Consider the following 25,295-nt stretch of genomic DNA (forward strand, 5'->3'; position numbering starts at 1 on the left):
TCTCGCTATACACCAAGTCACTTGGCTCTGTCATAACCTCACATGGTCTCTCCTATCATTGCTATGCAGACGACACACAATTAATCTTCTCCTTTCCCCCTTCTGATGACCAGGTGGCGAATCGCATCTCTGCATGTCTGGCAGACATATCAGTGTGGATGACAGATCACCACCTCAAGCTGAACCTCGGCAAGACGGAGCTGCTCTTCCTCCCGGGAAGGACTGCCCGTTCCATGATCTCGCCATCACGGTTGACAACTCCATTGTGTCCTCCTCCCAGAGCGCCAAGAACCTTGGCGTGATCCTGGACAACACCCTGTCGTTCTCAACCAACATCAAGGCGGTGGCCCGTTCCTGTAGGTTCATGCTCTACAACATCCGCAGAGTACGACCCTGCCTCACACAGGAAGCGGCGCAGGTCCTAATCCAGGCACTTGTCATCTCCCGTCTGGATTACTGCAACTCGCTGTTGGCTGGGCTCCCTGCCTGTGCCATTAAACCCCTTCAACTCATCCAGAACGCCGCAGCCCGTCTGGTGTTCAACCTTCCCAAGTTCTCTCACGTCACCCCGTTCCTCCGTTCTCTCCACTGGCTTCCAGTTGAAGCTCGCATCCGCTACAAGACCATGGTGCTTGCCTACGGAGCTGTGAGGGGAACGGCACCTCAGTACCTCCAGGCTCTGATCAGGCCCTACGCCCAAACAAGGGCACTGCGTTCATCCACCTCTGGCCTGCTCGCCTCCCTACCACTGAGGAAGTACAGCTCCCGCTCAGCCCAGTCAAAACTGTTCGCTGCTCTGGCCCCCCAATGGTGGAATAAACTCCCTCACGACGCCAGGACAGCGGAGTCAATCACCACCTTCCGGAGACACCTGAAACCCCACCTCTTTAAGGAATACCCAGGATAGGATAAGTAATCCCTCTCACCCCCCCCTTTAAGATTTAGATGCACTATTGTAAAGTGACTGTTCCACTGGATGTCATAAGGTGAATGCACCAATTTGTAAGTCGCTCTGGATAAGAGCGTCTGCTAAATGACTTAAATGTAAATGTAAGTAAAGACGGAGGAAAAGAGGACGCAGATCAGGCTGCCTTTTGAGAATCTGTAGGTGAGCGAGTAAACTCCCATTGCCATCAATTCTACTTGCTAACATGCAATTATTGGAAAATAAAATGGATGACCTACGATTCCGATTATCCTACCAATGGGACATTAAGAACTGTAATATCCTATGTTTCACCGACAATATAGAGTTGGAGGGATTTTCAATGCACCATCAGAACAAAGAAGTCGGGTAAGACGAGGGGTGAGGGTGTGTGTCTTTTTGTCAATAAGAGCTGGTGCGCGATGTCTTATATTAAAGAAGTCTCGAGGTATTGCTCGAGGTATTGCTCACCTGAGGTAGAGTACCTTACGATAAGCTGTAGACCACACAATCTACCAAGAGAGCTTAATACGGAAGTGGTCAGATGGCGCGGACGCTACACTACAGGACAGTTTTGCTAGCACAGACTGGAATATGTTCCGGGATTCATCCAATGGTATTGAGGATTATACCACCTCAGTCATGTTCTTCATCAATAAGTGCATCGACGACATCATCCCCACAGTGACCGTACGTATATATCCAAACCAGAAGCCATCGATTACAGGCAACATCCGCATCGAGCTAAAGGCTACAGCTGCCAATTTCAAGGTGCGGGACACTAATCTGGACGCCTATAAGAAATCCCGCTATGCCCTCAGATGAACCATCAATCAAGCAAAGCGTTAATACAGGATTAAGATTGAATCCTACTACACGGGCTCTGACGCTCGTCGAATGTGGCAGGACTAGAAAACTATTACGGACTACAAAGGGAAACCCAGATGCGAGCTGCCCAGTGACGCGAGCCTACCAGACGAGCTAAATTCCTTTTATGCTCGCTTCGAGGCAAGCAACACTGAAGCATGCATGAGAGCACAGCGGTTCTGGATGACTGTGTGATAACACTTTCGGTAGTCGATGTAAGCAAGACCTTTAAACAGATCAACATTCACAAAGCCGCGGGGCCAGATGGATTACCAGGACGTGTACTCAAAGCATGCTGCGGACCAACTGGCAAGTGTCTTCACTGACATTTTCAACCTCTCCCTGACTGAGTCTGTAATACCGACATGTTTCAAGCAGATCACCATAGTCCCTGTGCCCAAGGAAGTGAAGGTAACCTGCCTAAATTATTATCACCCTGTAGCACTCACGTTGATAGCCATGAAGTGCTTTGAAAGGCTGGTCATAGCTCACATCAACAGCATCCTCCCAGATACCCTAGACCCACTCTAATTCGCATATCGACCCAACAGATCCACAGATAACACAATCTCAATCGCACTCCACACTGCCCTTTCCCACCTGGACAAAATAACAACCTATGTGAGAATGCTGTTCATTGACTACAGCTCAGCATCCAACACCATAGTGCCCACAAAGCTCAGCACTAAGCTAAGGACCCTGGGACTAAACACCTCCCTCTGCAACTGGATCCTGGACTTCCTGACGGGCCGCCCCCAGGTGGTAAGGGTAGGCAACAACACGTCTGCCACGCTGATCCTCAACACTGGGGCCCCTCAGGGGTGTGCACTTAGTCCCCTCCTGTACTCCCCGTTCAACCACGACTGTGTGGTCAAACACGACTCCAACACCATCATTAAGTTTGCTGACGACACAGTGCACTCTGCCTGATCACTGACAACGATGAGACAGCCTATAGGGAGGTGGTCAGAGAAATGTCCACATTACCAACGATCCATCATGGTCCAAATACACCAAGACAGTCGTGAAGAGGGCAAGACAAAACCTTTTCCCCCTTCTCAGGAGACTGAAAAGATTTGACATGGGTCCCCAGATCCTCAAAGTTCTACAGCTGCACCATCGAGAGCATCCTGATCCGTTGCATCCCCGCCAGGTATGGCAACTGTTCGGATTCTGACCGTAAGGCGCTACAGAAGTTAGCGCATACGGTCCAGTACATCACTGGGGCCAAGCTTCCAGCAATCCAGGACCTATATAAATAGGCGGTGTCAGAGAAAAGCCCATAAAAACGTCAGAGACTCCAGTCACCCAAGTCATAGACAGTTTCCTCTGCTACTGCACGGCAAGAAGTACCGGAGTGCCAAGTCTAGAACCAAAAAGGCTCCTGAAAAAGCTTCTACCCCCAATCCATAAGACTGCTGAACAATTAATAAAATGGCCACTGGACAATGACATTAACCCCCTCCCCTCCATTTATTTTGTACACTGCTGCTACTCGCTGTTTATTTATGCATAGTCACTTCACCCCTACCTACATGTACAAATTACCTCTAACCTGTACCCTCGCACACTGACTCAGCACCGGTACCCCCTGTATATAGCCTTGTTATTGTTATGTTATTGAGTTGCTTTTCATTATTTTTTACTTTAGTTTATTTGGTAAACATTTTCTTACGTCTTCTTAAACTGCACTGTTGGTTATTAAGGGCTTGTAAAGTAAGCATTTCACGGTAAGGTCTACACTTGTTGTATTTGGCACGTGACAAATACAGTTTGATTTGATTTAGCATAGTAGACGTTCAAATTAGTATGATATGTAACCATACCAAACTTAACACAAGACAGGTTACTTGAGGCAAAAAAACGAAAGGAGGGTCATTGGTCAGGGTGGGTGTATAATGTGAACGTATAGCAACCAAAAGGTTGCGTGTTTGAATCTCATCATGGACACTAGCATTTTAGCAACTACTTATGTTAGCTAACCCTAACCCCTAGCCAGCTAACGTTAGCCACAAGAAACTGCCATTCGTAACGCTTCATACCTTTTGCAAATTCGTAACATATTGTACATTTAAAAATTCATAACATATCATACAAATTGTAATTTGTATCATTATATGAAATGGATGATGGGCATCCAAAAATGTATACATACCATATGAAACGTGACATGCAATACTAAAAGGAGCATCTTGGATTTACATAAAGAATATTATGAAATGCTTCGGGACCAGGTTGCAGAGGTGGATAAAACTGACTGAATAGTTGAATGCTTGTTGACAATGTTATTATCTTCAGTGTTGTAGTCAGTAGACATTTACCTTTTACAATTACCTTGTCAAATATGCGGTTTATATTATGCATGCTGCTGCCTGCAGATAGACACCTCACTCCACTCCATTCACAGCCTACACTGTCCCTTACAAAAATATATAGCACTTTTGAAACTGAAGTACAAGTGCAGTAACTGCAGTGCACTGTAGTATTTTGGACACAGTAATTGCAGAATAACTGCAGTCACACAGCAAAATTAGTTGTAAAAAAAAAGTATTTTGGAAGCAGTATTTGCAGCATATTGCAGTTAACTCCGCTTTAACTGCAGTAATACTGCATTATACTACAGTTAAACTGCACTCTGACTGCAATCTTTTTTTCGTAAGGGGTTGGTGAGGCTAATTGTGTTCAGCTTACATTTCACGAACCAGCATATAAAACGCTGACACAGTCCAAAAATAGCCCAACGAATCTTACCATAAATTCCGGGGTTTCGGTCAAGTCATCCGTGGGAATAGTGAGAAGGAGAATGGCTACAATCCCAAACAGTAATAGCGCAACCGAAGCGAAAATATGACAGCGTCGCTTGGCCATTGTTAAAAATTGAGCAGTGCACTTCTTGCAGATGAAATCCACAGTGCGTGCGCTGCCTGATTTGGCAGTGAAGGCAAGGGAGTTTGGATAACAACTTGAGGTAACTACACAATGGGTTTGGCTTCATACAAAGCATAATTTAAGTCACTTCGGCATGACTTTCAATTACTTATTTTACTTCCCATCACAAAACCCCACAGATAGAACCATTGGTAGTGGGGCTGGGAAGTGCCTCACAATAAGATATCATCACTTTTACTTTGGCGATACCATATGTATTGCCATTCTACATGTATCACGTTTCTATGTGGGTTGTTCCAAAAATTGGGTGCCTTTTGAGTTGTGTAAATTGGTGGGGGAAAAAAGGTTTATTTCACGGAATTTAAATTGCAGTTAAAATCTTGCACATTGAACAAAAATATAAACACAACAAACTTTGTCACATGCCGGAATACAACAAGTGTAGACCTTACCGTGAAATGCTTACTTACAAGCCCTTAACCAACAGTTGCAGTTCAAGAAGAGTTAAGAAAATATTTACCAAATAAAGTAAATAATAAAAAGTGACACAATAACATAACAATAAGGAGGCTATGTACAGGGGGTACTAGAGGTTGACCGATTATGATTTTAACGAGATACCGATTATTGGAGGACCAATATATATATATATATATATACATACATACATACATACATACAGTACCTTGCGAAAGTATTCGGCCCCCTTGAACTTTGCGACCTTTTGCCACATTTCAGGCTTCAAACATGAAGATATAAAACTGTATTTTTTTGTGAAGAATCAACAACAAGTGGGACACAATCATGAAGTGGAACGACATTTATTGGATATTTCAAACTTTTTTAACAAATCAAAACCTGAAAAATTGGGCGTGCAAAATTGCTTGCTCAGAACATGAGAACATATGAAAGCTGGTGGTTCCTTTTAACATGAGTCTTCAATATTCCCAGTTAAGAAGTTTTAGGTTGTAGTTATTATAGGAATTCTAGGACTATTTCTCTCTATACAATTTGTATTTCATATACCTTTGACTATTGGATGTTCTTATAGGCACTTTAGTATTGCCAGACTAATCTCGGGAGTTGATAGGCTTGAAGTCACACAGTCTCCCCGTGGAGTGCAATGTAATCGGCCATAATCGGTGTCCAAAAATGCCGATATCCGATTGTTACGAAAACTTGAAATCGGCCCTAATTAAATCGGTCGACCTCTAGGGGGTACAGGTTTCAAAGATTTTACTGAGTTACAGTTCATATAAAGAAATCAGTCAATTAAAATAAATACATTAGGCCCTAATCTATGGATTTCACCTGACTGGCAATACAGATATGCAAATATGGGGGTGTGGATCAGAAAACCAATCAGTAGCCTCCCGAGTGGCGAAGCGGTCTAAGGCATTGCATCGCAGTGCTTGAGGCGTCACTACAGACCCGGGTTTGATCCCAGGATGTCCTTGTCGATTTGGGGCTCTAGTGACTGCTTGTGGCGGTCTGGACGCATGGATGCTGACTTTGGTCACCAGTTTGGCGCGGCTGACTTCCGAGTTAAGTGAGCAGTGTGTCAAGAAGCAGTGCGGCTTGGCGGGGTAGTGTTTCGGAGGACGCATGGCTCTCGACCTTCGCCTCTCCCGAGTCCGTTCGGGAGTTGAAGCGATGGGACAAGACTAACTACAAATTGGGGAGAAAAAGGGGTAAAAAGTACTACAAAAAAAAATAATTAAACCAGTCAGTCTCTGGTGTAACCACCATTTGCCTCATGCAGCCCACACATATCCTTCACATAAAATTAAATGAGGCTGTTGATTGTGGCCTGTGGAATGTTGTCCCACTCCTCTTCAATGCCTGTGCAAAGTTGCTGGATATTAGCGGGAACTATAACACGCTGTCATCAAGTCGATCTAGAGCATCCCAAACATGCACAAACTTGGGATCTTTTTATTCAGCTCATGAAATATGTAACCAACACTTTACATGTTGTTTTTATACTTTTGTTCAGTGTAGATGCTACATCCATTTTTGGCCCTATAAATTATTGATGTCGCCTACCCATTGATTCTTGAAGAATATAACTTATAGTATGCCTCATGAGCTTAATTCAATCGCCATACCCCATCAGAACCCAATAGTGGGATTAGCGGGATTTCTTATAAGCTTCCCACTCCTTGAGTCCCACTCCTTGAAAGTGGCAGCTCTAGCCTTTAGCTCAGCGCGGATGTTGCCTGTAATCCATGGCTTCTGGTTGGGATATTTACGTACGGTCACTGTGGGGACGACGTCATCGATGCACTTATTGATGAAGCAGGTGACTGATGTGGCGTACTCCTCAATGCCATCGAATGAATCCCGGAACATATTCCAGTCTGTGCTAGCAAAACAGTCCTGTAGTAAAGCATCTGTATCATCTGACCACTTTCTTATTCACAGAGTCACTGGTGCTTCCTGCTTTAGTTTTTGAATGTAAGCAGGAATCTGGAGGATAGAATTATGGTCAGATTTGCCAAAAATGGAGGGAGAGGGAGAGCTTTGTATGCATCTCTGTGTGTTGAGTAAAGGTGGTCCAGAGTTTTCCCCCTCTGGTTGCACATTTAACATACTGATCGAAATGAGGTAAAATTTATGAGTTTCCCTGCATTAAAGTCCCCGGCCACTAGGAGTGCCATCTCTGGATGAGCATTTTCCTGTTTGCTTATGGCCTTATACAGCTCGTTGAGTGCGGTCTTAGTGCCAGCATCGGTCTGTGGTGGTATATAGACCGCTAAGAAAATATAGATGCAAACTCTCTTGGTAAATAGTGTGGTCTAATGCTTATCATGAGCCACTCTACCTCAGACGAGCAAAACCTCTAGATATCCTTGCACCAGCTGTTGTTAACAAATATGCATAGGCCGCCACCCCTTGTATTACCAGAGGCCACTGTTATATCCTGCCGTAAAGCTTAAAATCCACCAGCTGTATATTAATCATGTCGGCGTTAAGCCACGACTCTGTGAAACATAAGATATTTCAGTTTATAATGTCCCTTTGGTAGCCCCTGATTGATTGTGCCCACAGGTCGCTGCGCCCAAAGCCCTGGGATGGGGAGAGGCCCTGTGACATAATTCTTTGAGTGCACTTTTTCCATGAGAAGATGGAGATTCTCCGACGAGCCCGCAATACCACTGAGCTTTCAAGGACAGAGCTTCTCCATCTACCAGGACTACACCCCCACTGTTTCTAGGCAGCGCTCATCTTTCAGACAGGCCAAACGACTACGTAGTTTTTTGGTCTTGGTTGTAAGCTGTCTTAGCTAGACAACTATTGTTTTTATTTATTTTTTATTGTCTTACTACAATTTCCTTACTTCAAACTGTTTTCTACCCCTCCTGTTTTGGCTCCCAATTGGGATGACACAAGTTTAATTTCTTCCTTTTTGTATGCTATACCCAATTTAGATTCTTATTTGTTGATTGTAGGGGGGGGGGGATTTCAACTGTAAAATGTCCCCAGTTCTTGACAAGTCCTCACGAACAACTACAGGCCCATCTAAATGTGCCCTACTTATTCAATCCTTTCTTCAGAAATATGCTATGTTTGAGACCTGGCGTTTCCTACATCCTACAGATAGACAGTATTCCTTTTATTCTCATGTTCATCAAACATACTGTAACGGCGTTCGTCTGTTGAAGAAAGAGAGTCGGACCGAAATGCAGCGTGTAGGTTATTCATGACTTTAATGAAGGAATCGCGGTACATGAAATAACTGAATCTAAATACAAAAACAACAGAACGGAAAGTGAAACTAATTACAGCCTATCTGGTGACTACAACACAGAGACAGGTACAAACACCCACGAAATACAAAGCGAACTCAGGCTACCTAAATACGGTTCCCAATCAGAGACAACGATAAGCACCTGACTCTAATTGAGAATCGCCTCAGGCAGCCAAGCCTATACCACACCCCTAATCAGCCGCGATCCCAAATAATACAAACCCCAATACGAAACACAACATATAAACCCATGTCACACCCTGGCCTACCCAAACATATAACAAAAACACAAAATACAATGACCAAGGCGTGACAGAATCCCCCCCCCCCTAAGGTGCGGAATCCCGGACGCACCTCAAGAGCATAGGGAGGGTCCGGGTGGGCGTCTGTCCATGGTGGCGGTTCTGGCTCGGGACGTGGACCCCACTCCATTAATGTCCTATTTCCTCCCTTTCGCGTCCTGGGATAATCCACCTTCTCCGCCGACCATGGCCTAATAGTTCTCACCCAGATCCCCACATAACTGAGGAGCAGCTCGGGACAGAGGGGCAGCTCGGGACAGAGGGGCAGCTCGGGACAGTGGGACAGCTCGGGACAGTGGGGCAGCTCGGGACAGTGGGGCATCTCGGGACAGAGGGGCAGCCCGGGACAGAGGGGCAGCCCGGGACAGTGGGGCAGCCCGGGACAGTGGGGCAGCCCGGGACAGAGGGGCAGCCCGAGACAGAGGGGCAGCTCGGGACAGAGGGGCAGCTCGGGACAGAGGGGCAGCTCGGGACAGAAGGGCAGCTCGGGACAGAGGGGCAGCCCGGGACAGAGGGGCAGCCCGGGACAGAGGGGCAGCTCGGGACTGAGGGGCAGCTCGGGACTGAGGGTCAGCTCGGGACTGAGGGGCAGCCCGGTACCGAGGGGAAGCCCGGTACTGAGAGGAAGCCCAGTACTGAGAGGATGCCCAGTACTGAGAGGAAGCCCAGTACTGAGAGGAAGCCCAGTACTGAGAGGAAGCTCAGGCAGGTAGTAGCCTCCGGTAAATCGTGGCTGGCTGGCGGATCTGGAAGAGTCAGGTTGTCTGGCAGATCTGGAAGAGACTGGTTGTCTGGCAGATCTGGAAGAGACTGGTTGTCTGGCAGATCTGGAAGAGACTGGTTGTCTGGCGGCACTGGGCTGACTGGCGGCACTGGCGGCGCTGGGCAGACTGGGGGCACTGGCGGCGCTGGGCAGACTGGGAGCACTGGCGGCGCTGGGCAGACTGGGAGCACTGGCGGCGCTGGGCAGACTGGGAGCACTGGCGGCGCTGGGCAGACTGGGAGCACTGATGGCGCTGGGCAGACTGGGAGCACTGGCGGCGCTGGGCAGACTGGGAGCACTGGGCGGCGCTGGGCAGACTGGGACTGGCGGCGCTGGGCAGACTGGGAGCACTGGCGCTGGGCAGACTGGGAGCACTGGCGGCGCTGGGCAGACTGGGAGCGCTGGGCAGACTGGGAGCACTGGCGGCGCTGGGCAGACTGGGAGCACTGGCGGCGCTGGGCAGACTGGGAGCACTGGTGGCGCTGGGCAGACTGGGAGCACTGGTGGCGCTGGGCAGACTGGGAGCACTGGCGGCGCTGGGCAGACTGGGAGCACTGGCGGCGCTGGGCAGACAGGAGACTCCGGCAGCACAGGAGAGGAGAAAAGCGCTGGCTGCGCTGAACAGGCGAGGCGCACTGGAGGCCTGGTGCGTGGTGCTGGAACTGGTGGTACTGGATCGAGGACACGCACAGGAAGCCTGGTGCGGGGAGCTGCTACCGGAGGACTGGTGTGTAGAGGTGGCTCTGGATAGACCGGACCGTGCAGGCGCACTGGAGCTCTTGAGCACCGAGCCTGCCCAAGCTTACCTGGCTCGATGCCTACTCTAGCCCGGCCAATAGGAAGGGCTGGTATGTGCCGCACCAGGCTCTGCACCCGCACTGGAAACACCGTGCGCTCCATAGCATAACACGGTGCCTGCCCGGTCTCTCTAGCCCAACGGTGAGCACAGGGAGTTTGCGCAGGTCTCCTACCTGGCATAACTATTCTCCCTTCTAGTCCCCCCAATAATTTTTTGGGGCTGCTTTTCAGGTTTCCTTGCCAACCGTGTTCCCTCGTATCGTCGGCTCCTATCTCCGGCTGCCTCTGCTCTCCTTAGTGCCTCGACCTGTTCCCATGGGTGGCGATCTCTTCCGGCCAATATCTCCTCCCAAGTGTAACAACCTTTACCATCCAACACGTCTTCCCATGTCCATTCTCCGAATAATTCGTCCTCCTTTTTCTGCTCCAGCTGTCTACGTCGTTGCCAGTTTACACGCTGCTCGGTCCGTGAGAGGTGGGTGTTTCTGTAACGGCGTTCGTCTGTTGAAGAAAGAGAGTCGGACCGAAATGCAGCGTGTAGGTTATTCATGACTTTAATGAAGGAATCGCGGTACATGAAATAACTGAATCTAAATACAAAAACAACAGAACGGAACGTGAAACTAATTACAGCCTATCTGGTGACTACAACACAGAGACAGGTACAAATACCCACAAAATACAAAGCGAACTCAGGCTACCTAAATACGGTTCCCAATCAGAGACAACGATAAGCACCTGACTCTAATTGAGAATCGCCTCAGGCAGCCAAGCCTATACCACACCCCTAATCAGCCGCGATCCCAAATAATACAAACCCCAATACGAAACACAACATATAAACCCATGTCACACCCTGGCCTACCCAAACATATAACAAAAACACAAAATACAATGACCAAGGCGTGACACATACTCCCGGATTGATTACTTCTTTTTGGACAAAAAACTTCTGCCTAACCTTCGGCAGTGTACTTTTGACCGCGTTGAGTGAGATTACAGAATAGCTGCCCTTTATAGATTTGGCTTTGGCCCCAAATTCATTGCGTGGATAAAGATTCTTTATTTTTCCCCCATAGCTTCGGTACGGACTAATAACTTGTCCTCTGACTATTTTCCCTTGCACCGCGGATCCAGACCGGGTTGTCCACTCTCCCCCTTGTTGTTTGCTTTGGCAATCAAGCCTCTCGCCATTCCACTACGCTCTAATGTTGCCATTCAAGGAATAATCAGGACGGGTTTAGAGCAGAAATTCTCGCTATATGCTGACGACCTCTTTTTGTTTCTCTCTAACCCTGATACCTCATTGCCACGTGCCTTATCTGTTCTTAAAAAGTTTGGATCAATCTCAGGGTACAAGCTGAATCTATGCAAGAGTGAGCTTTTTCCTGTAAATACGGCTGCTTTAAAGTGCTATTTTACAAGTTCTCAGTTTAGGATTGTCCAGGATCAATTCACCTCCTTGGCAGTTAAAGTAACAAGGAAATATTCAAATTTGTTTCAGGAAAACTTTGTTGCTCTAGCAGACAGATTGAAACAATCTTTTACTTTTTGGAATTCGCTACCGCTTTCTCTTATCGGAAGGATTAATGTCATTAAAATGAGTGTGTTGCCCAAATGTTTATATTTATTTCAATGTTTACCCATTTTTATTCCAAACTGTTTTTTTATTTCACTGGATCAAAGATTCATGCATTTTATTTGGGATGGCAAGGTACCACGAATTGGTAGAAAACATTTACAGAAGCCTAAGTCATTGGGGGGTTTAGCTCTACCAAATATTCAGACTTACTATTGGGCTGCAAATTTCAGAGCCCTTCTGTACTGGCTGCAGACTGATCCTAGACCACTCTGGATCCAGATGGAGTCTGAATCATGTAAACCTGCTGCACTTGCTTCTGTGTTGTGCTCGTCTCTCCCAGTGTCCCTAGGCAAAAGGTGTGTCAAACCAATTTAAAAGCAGTCTCTTAAAATTTGGAATCAGTCCCATTCAGCCATTAGCCTCCGAGGCTTTTCTCTATCAGGCCGAATTAATCATAACATTTTATTTCCTCCATCTTTGAATGATGGGGCTTTTGCCATCTGGCACTCACTAGGCCTCTCCTCACTAGCCCAATTATTCTTTGATGATACATTTGCCTCTTTTGCTCAGCTACAGGAAAAGTTCAACCTCCTCCAATCCCACTTTTTCCGCTATCTCCAGACTAGGAACTTTGTCAGAGCTAACACACCTCAATTTCCCCATAGGCCTGCGAATACAGCCATACAGAGCATCTTGGAGCTGAACAAGCTTCCTGGGGCGCAATTTCAGATGTATATGCAATCATTCGTGACTTACAGAACCCTTCTTTGGTGCCTTTAAAGACTCAATGGGAAAAGGATTTGGGGGAGGAACTTGGGGAAGACACCTGAGAATCTGTGCTGCACAGGGTGCATTCATCCTCATTTAGCACTAGACACAGCCTCATTCAATTCAAGGTGGTTCACAGTATCCACTGGTCTGGGGCCAAACTTGGAAGAATATTCTCTGATTTTGATCCTACCTGTGTCAGATGTAAAATGGATGGTAGCTCCCCCATCTTATAAATATTGGGTGAGAGATGTGTTGTGCTCTCTGAAACGAGAAAAAATGTTTAAATGAGGTTTGGGCTCCATTCGTCTTACTTTAAACAGTCCATCCTTTGATGGCATTCCTATTAAAACCAAAATAAGTCTGTATTTGACCCCCTTGTGGATTGGATGAGCATTTCTTTGTGTTTTTTGTGGCTGGTCGGTCTGTGGCCATGACGGTCAGTGAGTGGTTGCATTTCTCCACTCCTATCCCTTGACTGTATACAGGAACAATGGTGAGGTGTTTGCTCTGTACCCTTACTATAGATTGCCCTTTAACCTTTGTAGCCTTCTGCCTGGTGTGTTTAACTTGTCTAAAGTATGGTATCTTTAAACTATTTTTTAAAAATGTATTATTTGTATTTTTTATAGTGTAGTATATGATTTATATTGCTTTGTGTTGTCTCGTCTGTGTGTGTGTAAAACTTAAGAGTTAAACAATTATAATTTAAAAGAGCACATGTTCAACTTAATCAAAAATGTTATTTTCCATCTCAGGAGGTTAAATAAAAATGACTATAGTAAGCGCGTATTACGTAAAACAAATAAAGCAAGCGTTGACGATTTCATCTTAAATCAGCAACAGTGCCTTGGGAAAGTATTCAGACCCCTTGACCTTTCCCACATTTTGTTAGGTTACAGCCTTATTCTAAAATTGATTGAATTGTTTTTATCCCCTCATCAATCTACACACAATAGCCCATAATGACAAAGCACATTTTTGGTAATTTATTAAAAACAAACCAGTTACATAAGTATTCAAACCCTTTACTCAATACTTTGTTGAAGTACCTTTGGCAGCAATTACAGTCTCAAATCTTCTTGTGTATGACACTTCAAGCATGGCACACCTCTATTTGGAGAGTTTCTCACATTCTTCTCTGCAGTTCCTCTCAAGCTCTGTCAGTTTGGATGGGGAGCGTAGCTGCACAACTATTTTCAGGCCTCTCCAGATATGTTGGATTGGGTTCAATCGACAGCCAAGCGGGCTGTCATGTGCCTTTTACTGAAGAGTGGCTTCCATCTGGTCACTCTACCATAAAGGCCTGATTGGTGGAGTGCTGCAGAGATGGTTGTCCTTCTGGAAGGTTCTCCCATCTCCACAGAGGAACTCTAGAGCTCTGTCAGAGTGACCATCGGGTTCCTGCTCACCTCCCTGACCAAGGCCTTTCTCCCCTGATTGCTCAGTTTGGCCGGGTGGCCAGCTCTAGGAAGAGTATTGATGGTTCCAAACTTCATCCATTTAAGAATGATGGAGGCCACCGTGTTCTTGGGGATCTTCAGTGCTGCAGAAATGTTTGGTACCTTTCCCCAGATCTGTGCCTCGACACAATTCTGTCTCGGAGCTCTACAGACAATTCATTCGACTTCATGGCTTGGTTTTTGCTCTGACATGCACTGTCAACTGTGGGACCTGATATAGACAGGTGTGCGCATTTCCAAATCATGTCCAATAAGTAGCCAACCATTGCCTTGATGACAGCTTTGCACACACTTGGCATTCTCTCAAACAGCTTCACCTGGAATGCTTTCCTAACATTCTTGAAGGAGTTCCCACATATGCTGAGCACATGTTGGCTGCTTTCCCTTCACTCTGCAGTCTAACTCACCCCAAACCATCTCAATTGGGTTGAGGTCAGGTGATTTTGGAGGCCAGGTCATCTGATGCAGCACCATCACTATCCATCTTGGTCAAATAGCACTTACACAGCCTGCACTTACAAATTTTGTCCCGCTAAGCACAAACCAGTTGGGATAGTGTATCGCTGCAGAATGCTGTGGTAGCCATGCTGGATAAGTGTGCCTTGAATTCTAAATCAAATCACTGACAGTGTAACCAGCAAAGCACCCCCACACCATCACACCTCTTCCCCCATGCTTCACTGTGGGAACCACACATGCGGAGATCATCCGTTTAACTACTTGGCGTCTCACAAAGACACAACAGCTGGAATCAAAAATCGCAAGTTTCGACTCATCAGACAACAGGATAGATTTCAACCACTCTAATATCCATTGGAGAGGTCGACCGGTTAATGGGAATGGCCGATTAATTAAGGGACGGAAGCTATACTGTTACAGTGGCAATACTATAGTGCCTATAAGAACATCTAATAGTCAAAGGTATATGAAATACAAATGGTATAGAGAGAAATAGTCCTATAAATACTATAATAACTACAACCTAAAACCTCTTACCTTGGAATATTGAAGTCTCATGTTAAAAGGAACCACCAACTTTCATATGTTCTCATGTTCTGAGCAAGGAACCCAAACGTTAGCTTTTTTACATGGCACATATTGCACTTTTACTTCTCCAACACTTTGTTTTTGCATTATTTAAAACAAATTGAACAAGTTTCATTATTTATTTGAGGCTAAATTGATTTTTATTGATGTTTTATATTAAGTTAAAATAAGTGTTCATTCAGTATTGTTGTAACTGTCATTATTATAAATAAATAAAAACCGGCCGATTAATCGGTATCGGCTTTTTTGGTCCCCCAATAATCGGTATCGGCGTTGAAATATCATAATAGGTCGACCTCTAACATGTACTGACCTCACTTTCTGGATGGTAGCGGTGTGAACAGGCAGTGGCTCGGATGGTTGATGTCCTTGATAATCTTTTAGGCCTTCCTGTGACATCGGGTGCTGAAAGGCCTCATGGAGGGCAGGTAGTTTGCCCCCGGTGATGCATTGTGCAGACCGTACCACCCTCTTGAGAGCCTTGCGGTTGAAGGTGGTACAGTTGCCATACCAGGCTGTGATACAGCCCAACAGGATGCTATTGATTGTGGATCTGTAAAAGTTTGTCAGGGTTTTGGGTGACAAGCCAAATTTCTTCAGCCTCCTGAGGTTGAAGAAGCGCCTCTTCACCACACTGTCTGTGTGCGTGTACCAGTTCAGTTTGTCTGTGATGTGTACGCAGAGGAACTTAACTTTCCACGCTCTCCATTGCCATTCGATGTGAATAGGGGGTGCTCCCTTTGCCGTTTCCTGAAGTCCACGATCATCTCCTTTGTTTGGTTGAAGTTGAGTGATAGGTTGTTTTTCTGATCCCACACTCAGACTGCCCTCACCTCATCCCTGTATGCTGTCTCGTCGTTGTTGGTAATCAAGCCCACTACTGTTGTGTTGTCTGCAAACTCGATGATTGAGTTGGAGGCGTGCATGGCCACGCAGTCGTGGGTGAACAGGGAGTACAGGAGGGGGCTGAGCACGCACCCTTGTGGGGCCCCAGTGTTGAGGGTCAGCAAAGTGGAGATGCTGTTTCCTACCTTCACCACCTGGGGGCTGCCCATCAGAATGTCCAGGAACCAATTGCACAGGGCGGGGTTGAGACCCAGGGCCTCCAGCTTGATGATGAGCTTGGAGGGAACTATGGTGTTGAATGCTGAGCTGTAGTCAATGAACAGCATTCCTACATAGGTATTCCTTTTGTCCAGATGGGATTAGGCAGTGTGCCATGTGATGGTGATTGCGTCGTCTGTTGACCTGTTGGGGCGGTATGCAAACTGGGTCTAGGGTGGCCGGTAAGGTGGTGATATGATCCTTGACCAGTCTCTCAAAGCACTTCATGATGACAGAAGTGAGTGCTACGGGGCAGTAGTCATTTAGTTCAGTTATCTTTGCCTTTTTGGGTACAGGAACAATGGAAGCAATCTTGAAGCATGTGGGGACAACAGACTGGGATAGGGAGGGATTGAATATGTCCATAAACACACCGGCCAGCTGGTATGTGTATGCTTTGAGGACGAGGCTTGGGATGCCGTCTGGGCCAGCAGTCTTGCGAGGGTTAACACATTTAAATGTTTTACTTATGTCGGACACAAAGAAGGAGGGGGGTCAGTCCTTGTTAGCGGGCCGCGACAGTGGCACTGTATTATCCTCAAAGCGGGCGAAGGTGTATGGTTTGTCTGGAAGCGTGACGTCGGTGTCTTTCTTTTTGTAGTCCGTGATTTCCTATAGACCCTGCCACATACGTTTTGTGTCTGAGCTGTTGAATTGCAACTCCACCTTGTCCCTGTACTGGCATTTCGCTTGTTGGATTGCCTTGGAAGGAATAGCTACACTGTTTATATTCAGACATATTCCCAGACCTCTTTCGATGGTTAAATTCGGTGGAACACGCTTTCAGTTTTACACGAATGCCGCCATCCATCCACGGTTTCTGGTTAGGTTAGGTTTTAATAGTCACCGTGGGTACAACATCTCCAATGCACTTCTTTATAAACTCACTCACCGAGTCAGCGTATTGGTTGATGTTGTTCTCGGAGGCTGACCGGAACATATTCCAGTCCATGTGATCAAAAAAATCTTGAAGCGTGGCTTCCGATTGGTCGGACCAGCATTGAATGGTTCTCATCACTGGTACATCCCGTTTAAGTTTCTGCCTATAAGATGGGAGAAGCAAGATGGCATTGTGGTCGGATTTGCCGAAGGGAGGGCAGGGGAGGGCTTTGTATGCGTCGCGGAAGTTAGAGTAGCAGTGGTTGACGGTATTGTGCATGCACGTAGTGCAGTCAAAATGCTGGAAGAATTTAGGTAGACTTGTTCTCAAATTTGCTTTGTTACAATCCCCATCTACAATAAATGCAGCCTCTGCATGTATTGTTTCCAGTTTGCATATAGTCCCAGTGAAGTTCCTTGAGGGCCGTCTTGGTGTCTGCTTGAGGGGGAATGTACACAGCTGTGACTATACCTGATGAGAATTATCTTGGTAGGTAAAATGGCCAAAACTTGATTGTAAGGAATTCTAGATCGGCTGAACAGAAGGACATGAGTTCCTGTATGTTTTCATGATTACACCATGAGTTATTAATCACAAAGCACCCCCCCCCCCCCCCCCGTACGAGACAACTCAAAGGCTTAATCCATTAATACCAAAATAATTCACAATCAACCGTTCTCTGTAGTGGGTGATGTTGGTTTTCGCCGACTGTACCGGTGCTCGACCACACTACCAAGTGTGGTATTTTTAAAATGTTGCCCTACCGGAGTTACACAGTAATAGCGTCACTGCTATTAGCTTCACAACATACATACGATGGAATGCCAAAAAAGATACAGTAGCACTGTCAAAGATGTACAAAAAAAGTCTGCAAACAAGCAAACACCGGCCACAAACGATGTGTTTACAATATCGCGTTGGTAATTAAGCATAATTTGTTCGACCGCAATGTCTGGGGTAGCTATCTTTAGCTTAGAACCTAGCTAGCACCCATACAACCAACCTGAAAACAATGACCAGTAGAACCTGCAGTCATTTTCATTCAATCTTAGCAATGATTTAGGAATCCTTGTAAGTATTAGCTAGGTTGCCACTTGTTGTTTCCCTATTGAAATTGAACTTCAGTTCATGAAAATAAATAGCTAGTCAGCAATTTAACCCTGTTGCCAAAAGCAACATTATAAGCAGCCAGCTATCTGGCTAGTGAGGCTTGAACACACTGGGTTGTTTTGTGAAGCTAGCCACAATAAGGATTAGGAACAATAGTGGAAATTGCTGTTTGCCTTCAAAATAAAAGTATGGCATTGACAGTAATACAAATGAATACAAATAGTAGAATGCCATATGCCATACTTTTATTTTGAAGGCTAACCTGCAAAGTCCACTATTGTGGATAATCATTATTGTGGCTAGCTTCACATAGATGGGTCCGACCACCATTAAATCAAATAAGAACTGTCTTATAAATTAGGGTTATTTTAGATGATGACACCTAGCTATATAGTTAGCTAGCCAACAGATTGTGTATATTTTTTGACACGCAAAGACCCAAACTGCATTCCAAAGAAATCATGGTTGAGAATGAAATGACTGAACAACGAAACAGCACAGCAAGTAAGTGAAAGAAATTGGTTTTGATTATGTTTTACTGGTAATCGGGACATAAAATAACTTTTTGGTCAGTGTGGTGTGTGTGTAACCTTTATTTAACTAGGCACGTCAGTTAAGAACAAATTCTTATTTACAATGATGGCCCGGATGATGTGATACAGCCTGGATTCGAACCAGGGACTATAGTGACTGCCTGTTCAGGGGCAGAACGACAGATTTGTACCTTGTCAGCTCGGGGGGTTGAACTTGCAACCTTCCGGTTACTAGTCCAACGCTCTAACCACTAGGCTACCCTGCTGGTTATTGCTATTGGTTTTTCTGGCAAGGAAAATATTGGATATCGGTATTGGGCAGAAATGTCATATCGGTGCATCACTAATACCAACAATACCTTGTCACAACATTACTAATGCATTAAGAAAATAAATTCCACAATTCCCTATTAACAAGGCACACCTGTTAACTGAAGTGCATTCCAGGCGAGTACCTCATGAAGCTGGTTGAGAGAATGCAAAAAGTGTGCAAAGCTGTCAAGGCAAAGTGTGGCTACTTTCAAGAATCTCAAATATAAAATATATTTTGATTTGTTTAACATGGTTTTGGTTACATGATTCCATGTGTTATTTCAGTTTCGATGTCTTCCCCATTATTCTACAATGTAAAAACAAAAAAGTTCAATAATCTTTCTTCTTTATCAAATAAATGTGTTTATTCATTCACAACTAGATTGTTGCTCGACCCAGCACAGGCAGTGTGATCCTCTGGTCTTCTGGTACCAGTGATGTGGGAAAGGATGCTAGGCTTAGCAGACACAGCTCAGAGGTGAGTGCAGTGTAGGTATGAACAAAACAGAGAGACACAGATGTACTTATATGTTACAGCAATTAACACGGACGGACCCTGAAGAATGGCACAACTACCGGTCCTTAACAAGGACCTGTGTCTGCTCAACATACCTTTTATCGACAGACAGACAGACAGACAAGACAGACAAGACAGACAGACAGGACAACAAAGGAACAAAGACAGAAAAACACACACTGATGTGGGTTGGTGTGGCTGTATTGCCAAGGCTGAATGTTGTTTTAAGCACTAGTCTGGAGAATATTGCATTGAGACACCTCTGTCTATAGATGCCACATATCAAGTTTCGTGCAAATATGTCATTTGCTGCCTGAAGAGTTGCGTAAATTATTTTTCACTAAATTCAAAATGACGGAAAATCCATCGTGGCAGACTTTATGGGTCCCTGGGGCTCATTTGTTCCTTCTGATGAGAGGGACCCATGTACCGAATTTCATTACTTTAGGTCAAACAGGATGAGGGGGGGCTTGACGTTTCAAACTTTGCATTTTCAATATCTTGTTATAGCGCCATAATCTGCCAAATCAGTGTACTTTTGTAAATGCTGGATCTCTATGGCAAGACGCATCATTCGCCCAAGTTTTTTAAATTTTTAAAACTGGGCCAGTGCCAGAGTTATCGTGTGACGACTGTAAGAAAGAACACACAAACGAATGTACTGGGACAGATCCACAGTCCCCTCCCGGTTGTCATCGCCGGGGACAATAATGATGGTGGGCTAGTACAGCATTGCACCAGTGTTGGAAAAATGATGGTTGGCATTATAAACTAGGCCTACATGGCAACTTCATTCCACAACAAGTGCAATAATGACCATGTTTTAATTTGCCCTCACCTTTTTGAACGACAATAAGACACCATACTAGATAGTATGATAGTCGTACAACAATTTTGATGACATAAACAGGAATTGTCCTATTGTCCACTTTCAGAATGTTCTTTACCAGCCTTCCGATGTGTCTACTTCCCCTCCATCCCTTGGGCTCATGCCTTATTGCCTCCATTGGAATATCTGTGATTAATCCCCTGAAGAATGGCACAACTACCGGTCCTTAACAAGGACCTGTGTCTGCCAATGCAAAGGGAAAAATGGCCATTTCCTCAAACCAGACAGGGCCCTGGGACTCCAGAATCAAAGGGTCAGAATGGACTGTGTTCCACAAGACTCACTTATGACAGGAACACTGTTGCATGCAAAAGTCCTGGGATGTATTCGTTATGTCTTGCAAAGGAAACCATTTACCGTTTAAGAACCAACCAAATGGAATGAAATGACGAAGGAGCTACATGAACTTGTCCAATAGAAACTCTTGTTTTCATTACAAAACATTTTCCATTTGGAATAAAAAGATTGTTGCAAAAATCTGCGGAATGATTACACCCGATACCACCCAAGTGAAAATCACATTCACATAATCACACACATTTCCCCCCATGCTTTGACCACACAGAGGCATCACAATGTAGACACACAGTCCATTTGAGAGCCACACTGTTTTATTTATTTTTATCCAACCCTTGGTTTAAATTAGCAGGAAAATCAGTGAGACCACCTTCAACCCCAAAAGACATGCAAAACAACAGTTAGTGCTGCACCTTGAAACATCAGAGCTGGGACTTGATGTTTTATTTATGGACAATAACTCCCCCTTGTGGTAAAATACAACAAAACTATAGTAGGTTGGCAAACTTGCATCAAGCTTAATATGACAAACAAGTATCTTTATTTCTAGTGTAGGAACACTTACAAAATATAAAATCACCCTCTAATATTCACAAAAGAAATAAGAGCATAAGAGTTTATATATTCCAGCTTGAGTAATACACATGGCAAAAATAAACCATTGAAAGTGTGTTTTATACAAAAGTATGTGGACACCCTTTCAAATGAGTGGATTCAGCTATTTAAGCCACATCCGTTGCTGACAGTTCTATTAAATTGAGCACACTTCCATGCACTCTCTATAGACAAACATTGGCAGTAGATTGGCCCATACTGAAGAGCTCAGTGACTTTCAAATGTGTCACCGTCATAGGATGCACATTTCCAACAACTCAGTTTATCAAATGTCTGCCCTGCTAGAGCTACCCCAGTCAACTATAAGTGCTGTTATTGTGAAGTGGAAACTTCTAGGAGCAACAATGGCTCAGCTGCGAAGTTGTAAGCCACACAAGCTCACAGAACGGGATGGCCGAGTGCATAGTGCTGTAAAGTTTGGTGGAGGAGGAATAATGGTCTGGGGCGTTTTTTTATGGTTCTTAATGAAACAGCACACAACATTCTAGACAATTCTGCGCTTTCAACTTTGTGGCGACAGTTTGGGAAGGCCCTTTCCTGTTTCAGCAGGACAACGCCCCTGTGCACAAAGCGAGGTCCATACAGAAATGTTTTTTCAAGATCGGCGTGGAAGAACTTGACTGACCAACAGAGCCGTGTCATCACCCCAATCGAACACCTTTGGGATGAATCGGAACGCAGACTGCGAGTCAGGCCTAATCGCCCAACATCAGTGCCCAACCTCACTAATGCTTGTGGCTGAATGGAAGCAAGTCCCTGCAGCAATGTTCTAACAACAAGTTTCCTTCCCAGAAGAGTGGAGGCTGTTATTGCATCAAAGGGAGGACCAACTCCATATTAAATGCCCATGATTTTGGAATAAGCTGTCCACATACTTTTGGCCTTGTTTATTTCTGAACCCGAGTTTCAAACAAACAAATCTGACAGTAACTGAAAAACCTGTCACCTGTTCATAACTTATATGGAAAAACTAACATTGTGCAAAATGTATAGCACCATAGAATCCAAGCAGAAAAACAAACAAAATCAGGACAAAAATGAGCTAGCAGGTCTATATGTTTGGATAGGGTTAATGTGCTTTCGCATTATCACACCTTAAACCTGTTCAAGCTGCCCTAGTCTCTCCCCCAACGTGCCAGTCCTATACCCCCTTCCATCATCTTAGGGAAGCCAGAGTGCTCTTCCTGGCAGAGGTGCCACACCATGATGCACTGGTAGTTCCACAGTAGCAGCAGTGCCATGACTGTCAGGGCCACCATGATGAGGATGGCCAGGAGGATGCGCTGGCGAGAGCAGCAACTGGAGGGACTGGTAGTGCTGTCTTCTAACAGTCCTGCATAATGTCTCTCCAGGTCTTCAACCTTGGGTCTGGAGGTTGGAGGATGCCACAGCCATTGTTTGATCCATGAGACAGGGAGGCGATGGACAGTGGCTTCCCATGGACCTCCAGTCCCGATCCATGGCTCAGTCTCAGCCATCCTGACCCTTGTATAGATCTCACTTGAGAACTTAAGGCAAGCTGGATAAAAGACAATGGTAGTGTCATACTACTTCTTATTGATACTCTAGGCCTACTATTACTACAATTTGCCATTATGACATCAGTTTGTACTGTGATTGTTTTAAACCCAGACATCAAAAAGTGTCTGGCTATGCAGTCTCAAGACTGATTCTGTGGGTGTTGATGTGAACTAGTACAGTAGATTCAGCAGTGAAGTAGTGTTCTAAATTTTGTCCTACATACCCATATTCTGTAAATTATTTTTCTACACAGTAAGTCATCAAACGGATATGGGCTAAATATTGGGACATGTTTGTTGTTGCAATTGGTTACTGTTTAAATACAAGAGAAGTAGTCTGTACATTAACGGCACACAACCCTGCGGGTGAATACCGTCTACATATTTTACTGAAAAGTAAAAGCCCCGAGTTCGTCGAGCTTCTTACCTTACAAACTCCAGAACTCAGATGAGGTTCAGCTCCAAACAGGTGTGGACGGTTTTAACACGTCTAGGTATATATCTCTAGAAAATAGTCCCATATGATATACCTAACACTTAAAAAACGATTCACGACCCCTATCGCCTCTGAAGAAACAACAACAGTCAAAAACAAAAATAGGTAAGCCACACCCAATTTGAAACATTCTACCTGATGAGCAGGCGCGAGAACGTCCTGCTGTCCTAGCCTCCACCTCCGGGGTCGTCACTAGTTACCACATCCACAAAATTATTAACCCCGCTTAATTCTACCATTTCTTCTTCAAATCTGATGTTAAACCTAACATTAACCACACTGCTAACCTTATGCCTAACCCTAACCCTAACCTTTAAATGAAGACCATAAAGCAAATTTGTGTTTTCATGCATTTTTACAATATAGTCAATATTGAAGTAGTATGACACAGCTTTGTGGCTGTGGTAACTAGTGGGAACCCAGTGTTGCCAACTTGGCGAATGTGTCGCTATATTTAGCGAGAATTCAGACCCCTTTAGTATTCAGACCCCTTTCTGGTGTTATTGGAGACGTGAAAGCACGTATCGTTCTTACTCTTCTCAACGAGCACCCCGGTCCCAAAGTACTCACAGGCGGCCCAGTCCTCGCATAGCAGTCCCTCCCAGCTTCAGTCAGAGCACTCCTCCGCGTCCAGACTGCAAATGAATCCCGCAAGCGGGAAGCCACCGCTGACTGATCCCGCCCTGGTTTCCATTTTTTTTTTCTTTTATTAACCTGAACATAATTTTCTCACATTGTCATTGACATTTTTTTTCTATTGTCTCTTTTTGGTCCATTTAGATTGTATTTGTTTTAAATGTTAAAAAGTTATGGTTATAAATGTTCATGTTTTACTGTGACTTGTTGTAGGCTCCCAAGTGGACCATAAGGTTAAAACCCAAACCAAATTAAGAAAACTAAACTAAACTAAAAAAACTAAATAAATAAAAACTTTTTAAAAAACTGAGTAACTCCGCCAGAGTGTCTCTTTTGGGTCACTTTTGCCAGGTTCAAGCCCGGATAGAGGAGGAGGGTTGGAATTGTGACATTAAAAAAAAGAACTGACAGAAGAAAGTTCATTTGTAGTTCTAAACATATTTAGGGTGTTTTTCACTCACTTTTTGTCCCTACCACGACGTTATTCCTCTCACCTACAGCGTCCATCACAATTACATGCACATAGCCAATTATGCAAATTAGGTGATGACATCATTTAGCGATTTCTAGTGACTTTTAGGACAGCCAATAGCTACTTTCCTTACTGAGGAGCTGGCAACACTGAACCCACCTCCAGCCACTGAAAACGAAAGAGCTTGATTTAGCTTCACGCAACATTAAAATACCTTAATATAAGGGGCCCAACTTTGGTTTTAGAAGTGGGGGGAACATAACTTTGCGAGGGGTCTGGCATCTAAAGCAAATTTCCTGCATTTCTACACAATCCAATATAACCAATGGCCCTTCTAGCCCTCTCTATTCAGAACAACTCAAATTAAGAAAAAATGCACCCAGTCATCAAGCTAGGTAAGAGATCATTGTTAAATATCTTTTTAAGTGATTAATAAGACTGAACTAGATCAAAAGTAATTCAATAATCAATATTGTGTTGCACTTTTAACTAATAGCCTAACAATCAAACACATTCTTTAAGATATCCTCTATATAAAATTCCTGCCAGACCGCCGAGCTAGCCTGAGCCACCTGCACCCCCAACAGTCTGGTCAATACCTAAACTCTCTCCCAAAACACATTTTTCTCCACCTTTTTTTTCTTTATTCCCAAGGGAAAGGTTTAAAAACAAAAGTTTAAAAAACAACAATAAAAAAAAAACATACAACGACACATGTAAATGAACACAGAGAAACAGCACATCCTCCATGCTGGGAAG

The 25,295-nt window shown here is 44.8% G+C and overlaps 1 protein-coding gene and 1 long non-coding RNA gene across 3 annotated transcripts in view; both read right to left on the reverse strand.

Annotated features, from left to right (window-relative positions):
• LOC124006730 (ectonucleoside triphosphate diphosphohydrolase 2-like) overlaps nucleotides 1-4,838 on the reverse strand; it is a 35,397-nt gene extending 30,559 nt beyond the window's left edge. Inside the window, exon 1 of the mRNA XM_046316848.1 lies at nucleotides 4,544-4,838. Coding sequence (XP_046172804.1) covers nucleotides 4,544-4,660 — 117 coding nt within the window. The 5' untranslated portion in view covers nucleotides 4,661-4,838. The remainder of the gene's footprint in view (nucleotides 1-4,543) is intronic.
• A 16,251-nt stretch (nucleotides 4,839-21,089) lies between these two features.
• On the reverse strand, nucleotides 21,090-24,347 carry LOC124006732. Of its 2 annotated transcripts, XR_006833829.1 has the most exons (3): nucleotides 23,999-24,347; nucleotides 23,360-23,499; nucleotides 21,090-22,931 (listed from the first exon to the last, which is right to left on the reverse strand). It is a non-coding gene; the product is annotated as an uncharacterized LOC124006732 (long non-coding RNA). The 2 variants fall into 2 exon arrangements; XR_006833828.1 differs by lacking the exon at nucleotides 23,999-24,347 and having other exon boundaries at nucleotides 23,360-23,992.
• Nucleotides 24,348-25,295: the final 948 nt, after the last annotated feature.

The sequence above is a fragment of the Oncorhynchus gorbuscha genome, linkage group LG20, assembly GCF_021184085.1.
Source record: "Oncorhynchus gorbuscha isolate QuinsamMale2020 ecotype Even-year linkage group LG20, OgorEven_v1.0, whole genome shotgun sequence".
Taxonomy (NCBI): Eukaryota; Metazoa; Chordata; class Actinopteri; order Salmoniformes; family Salmonidae; genus Oncorhynchus; species Oncorhynchus gorbuscha.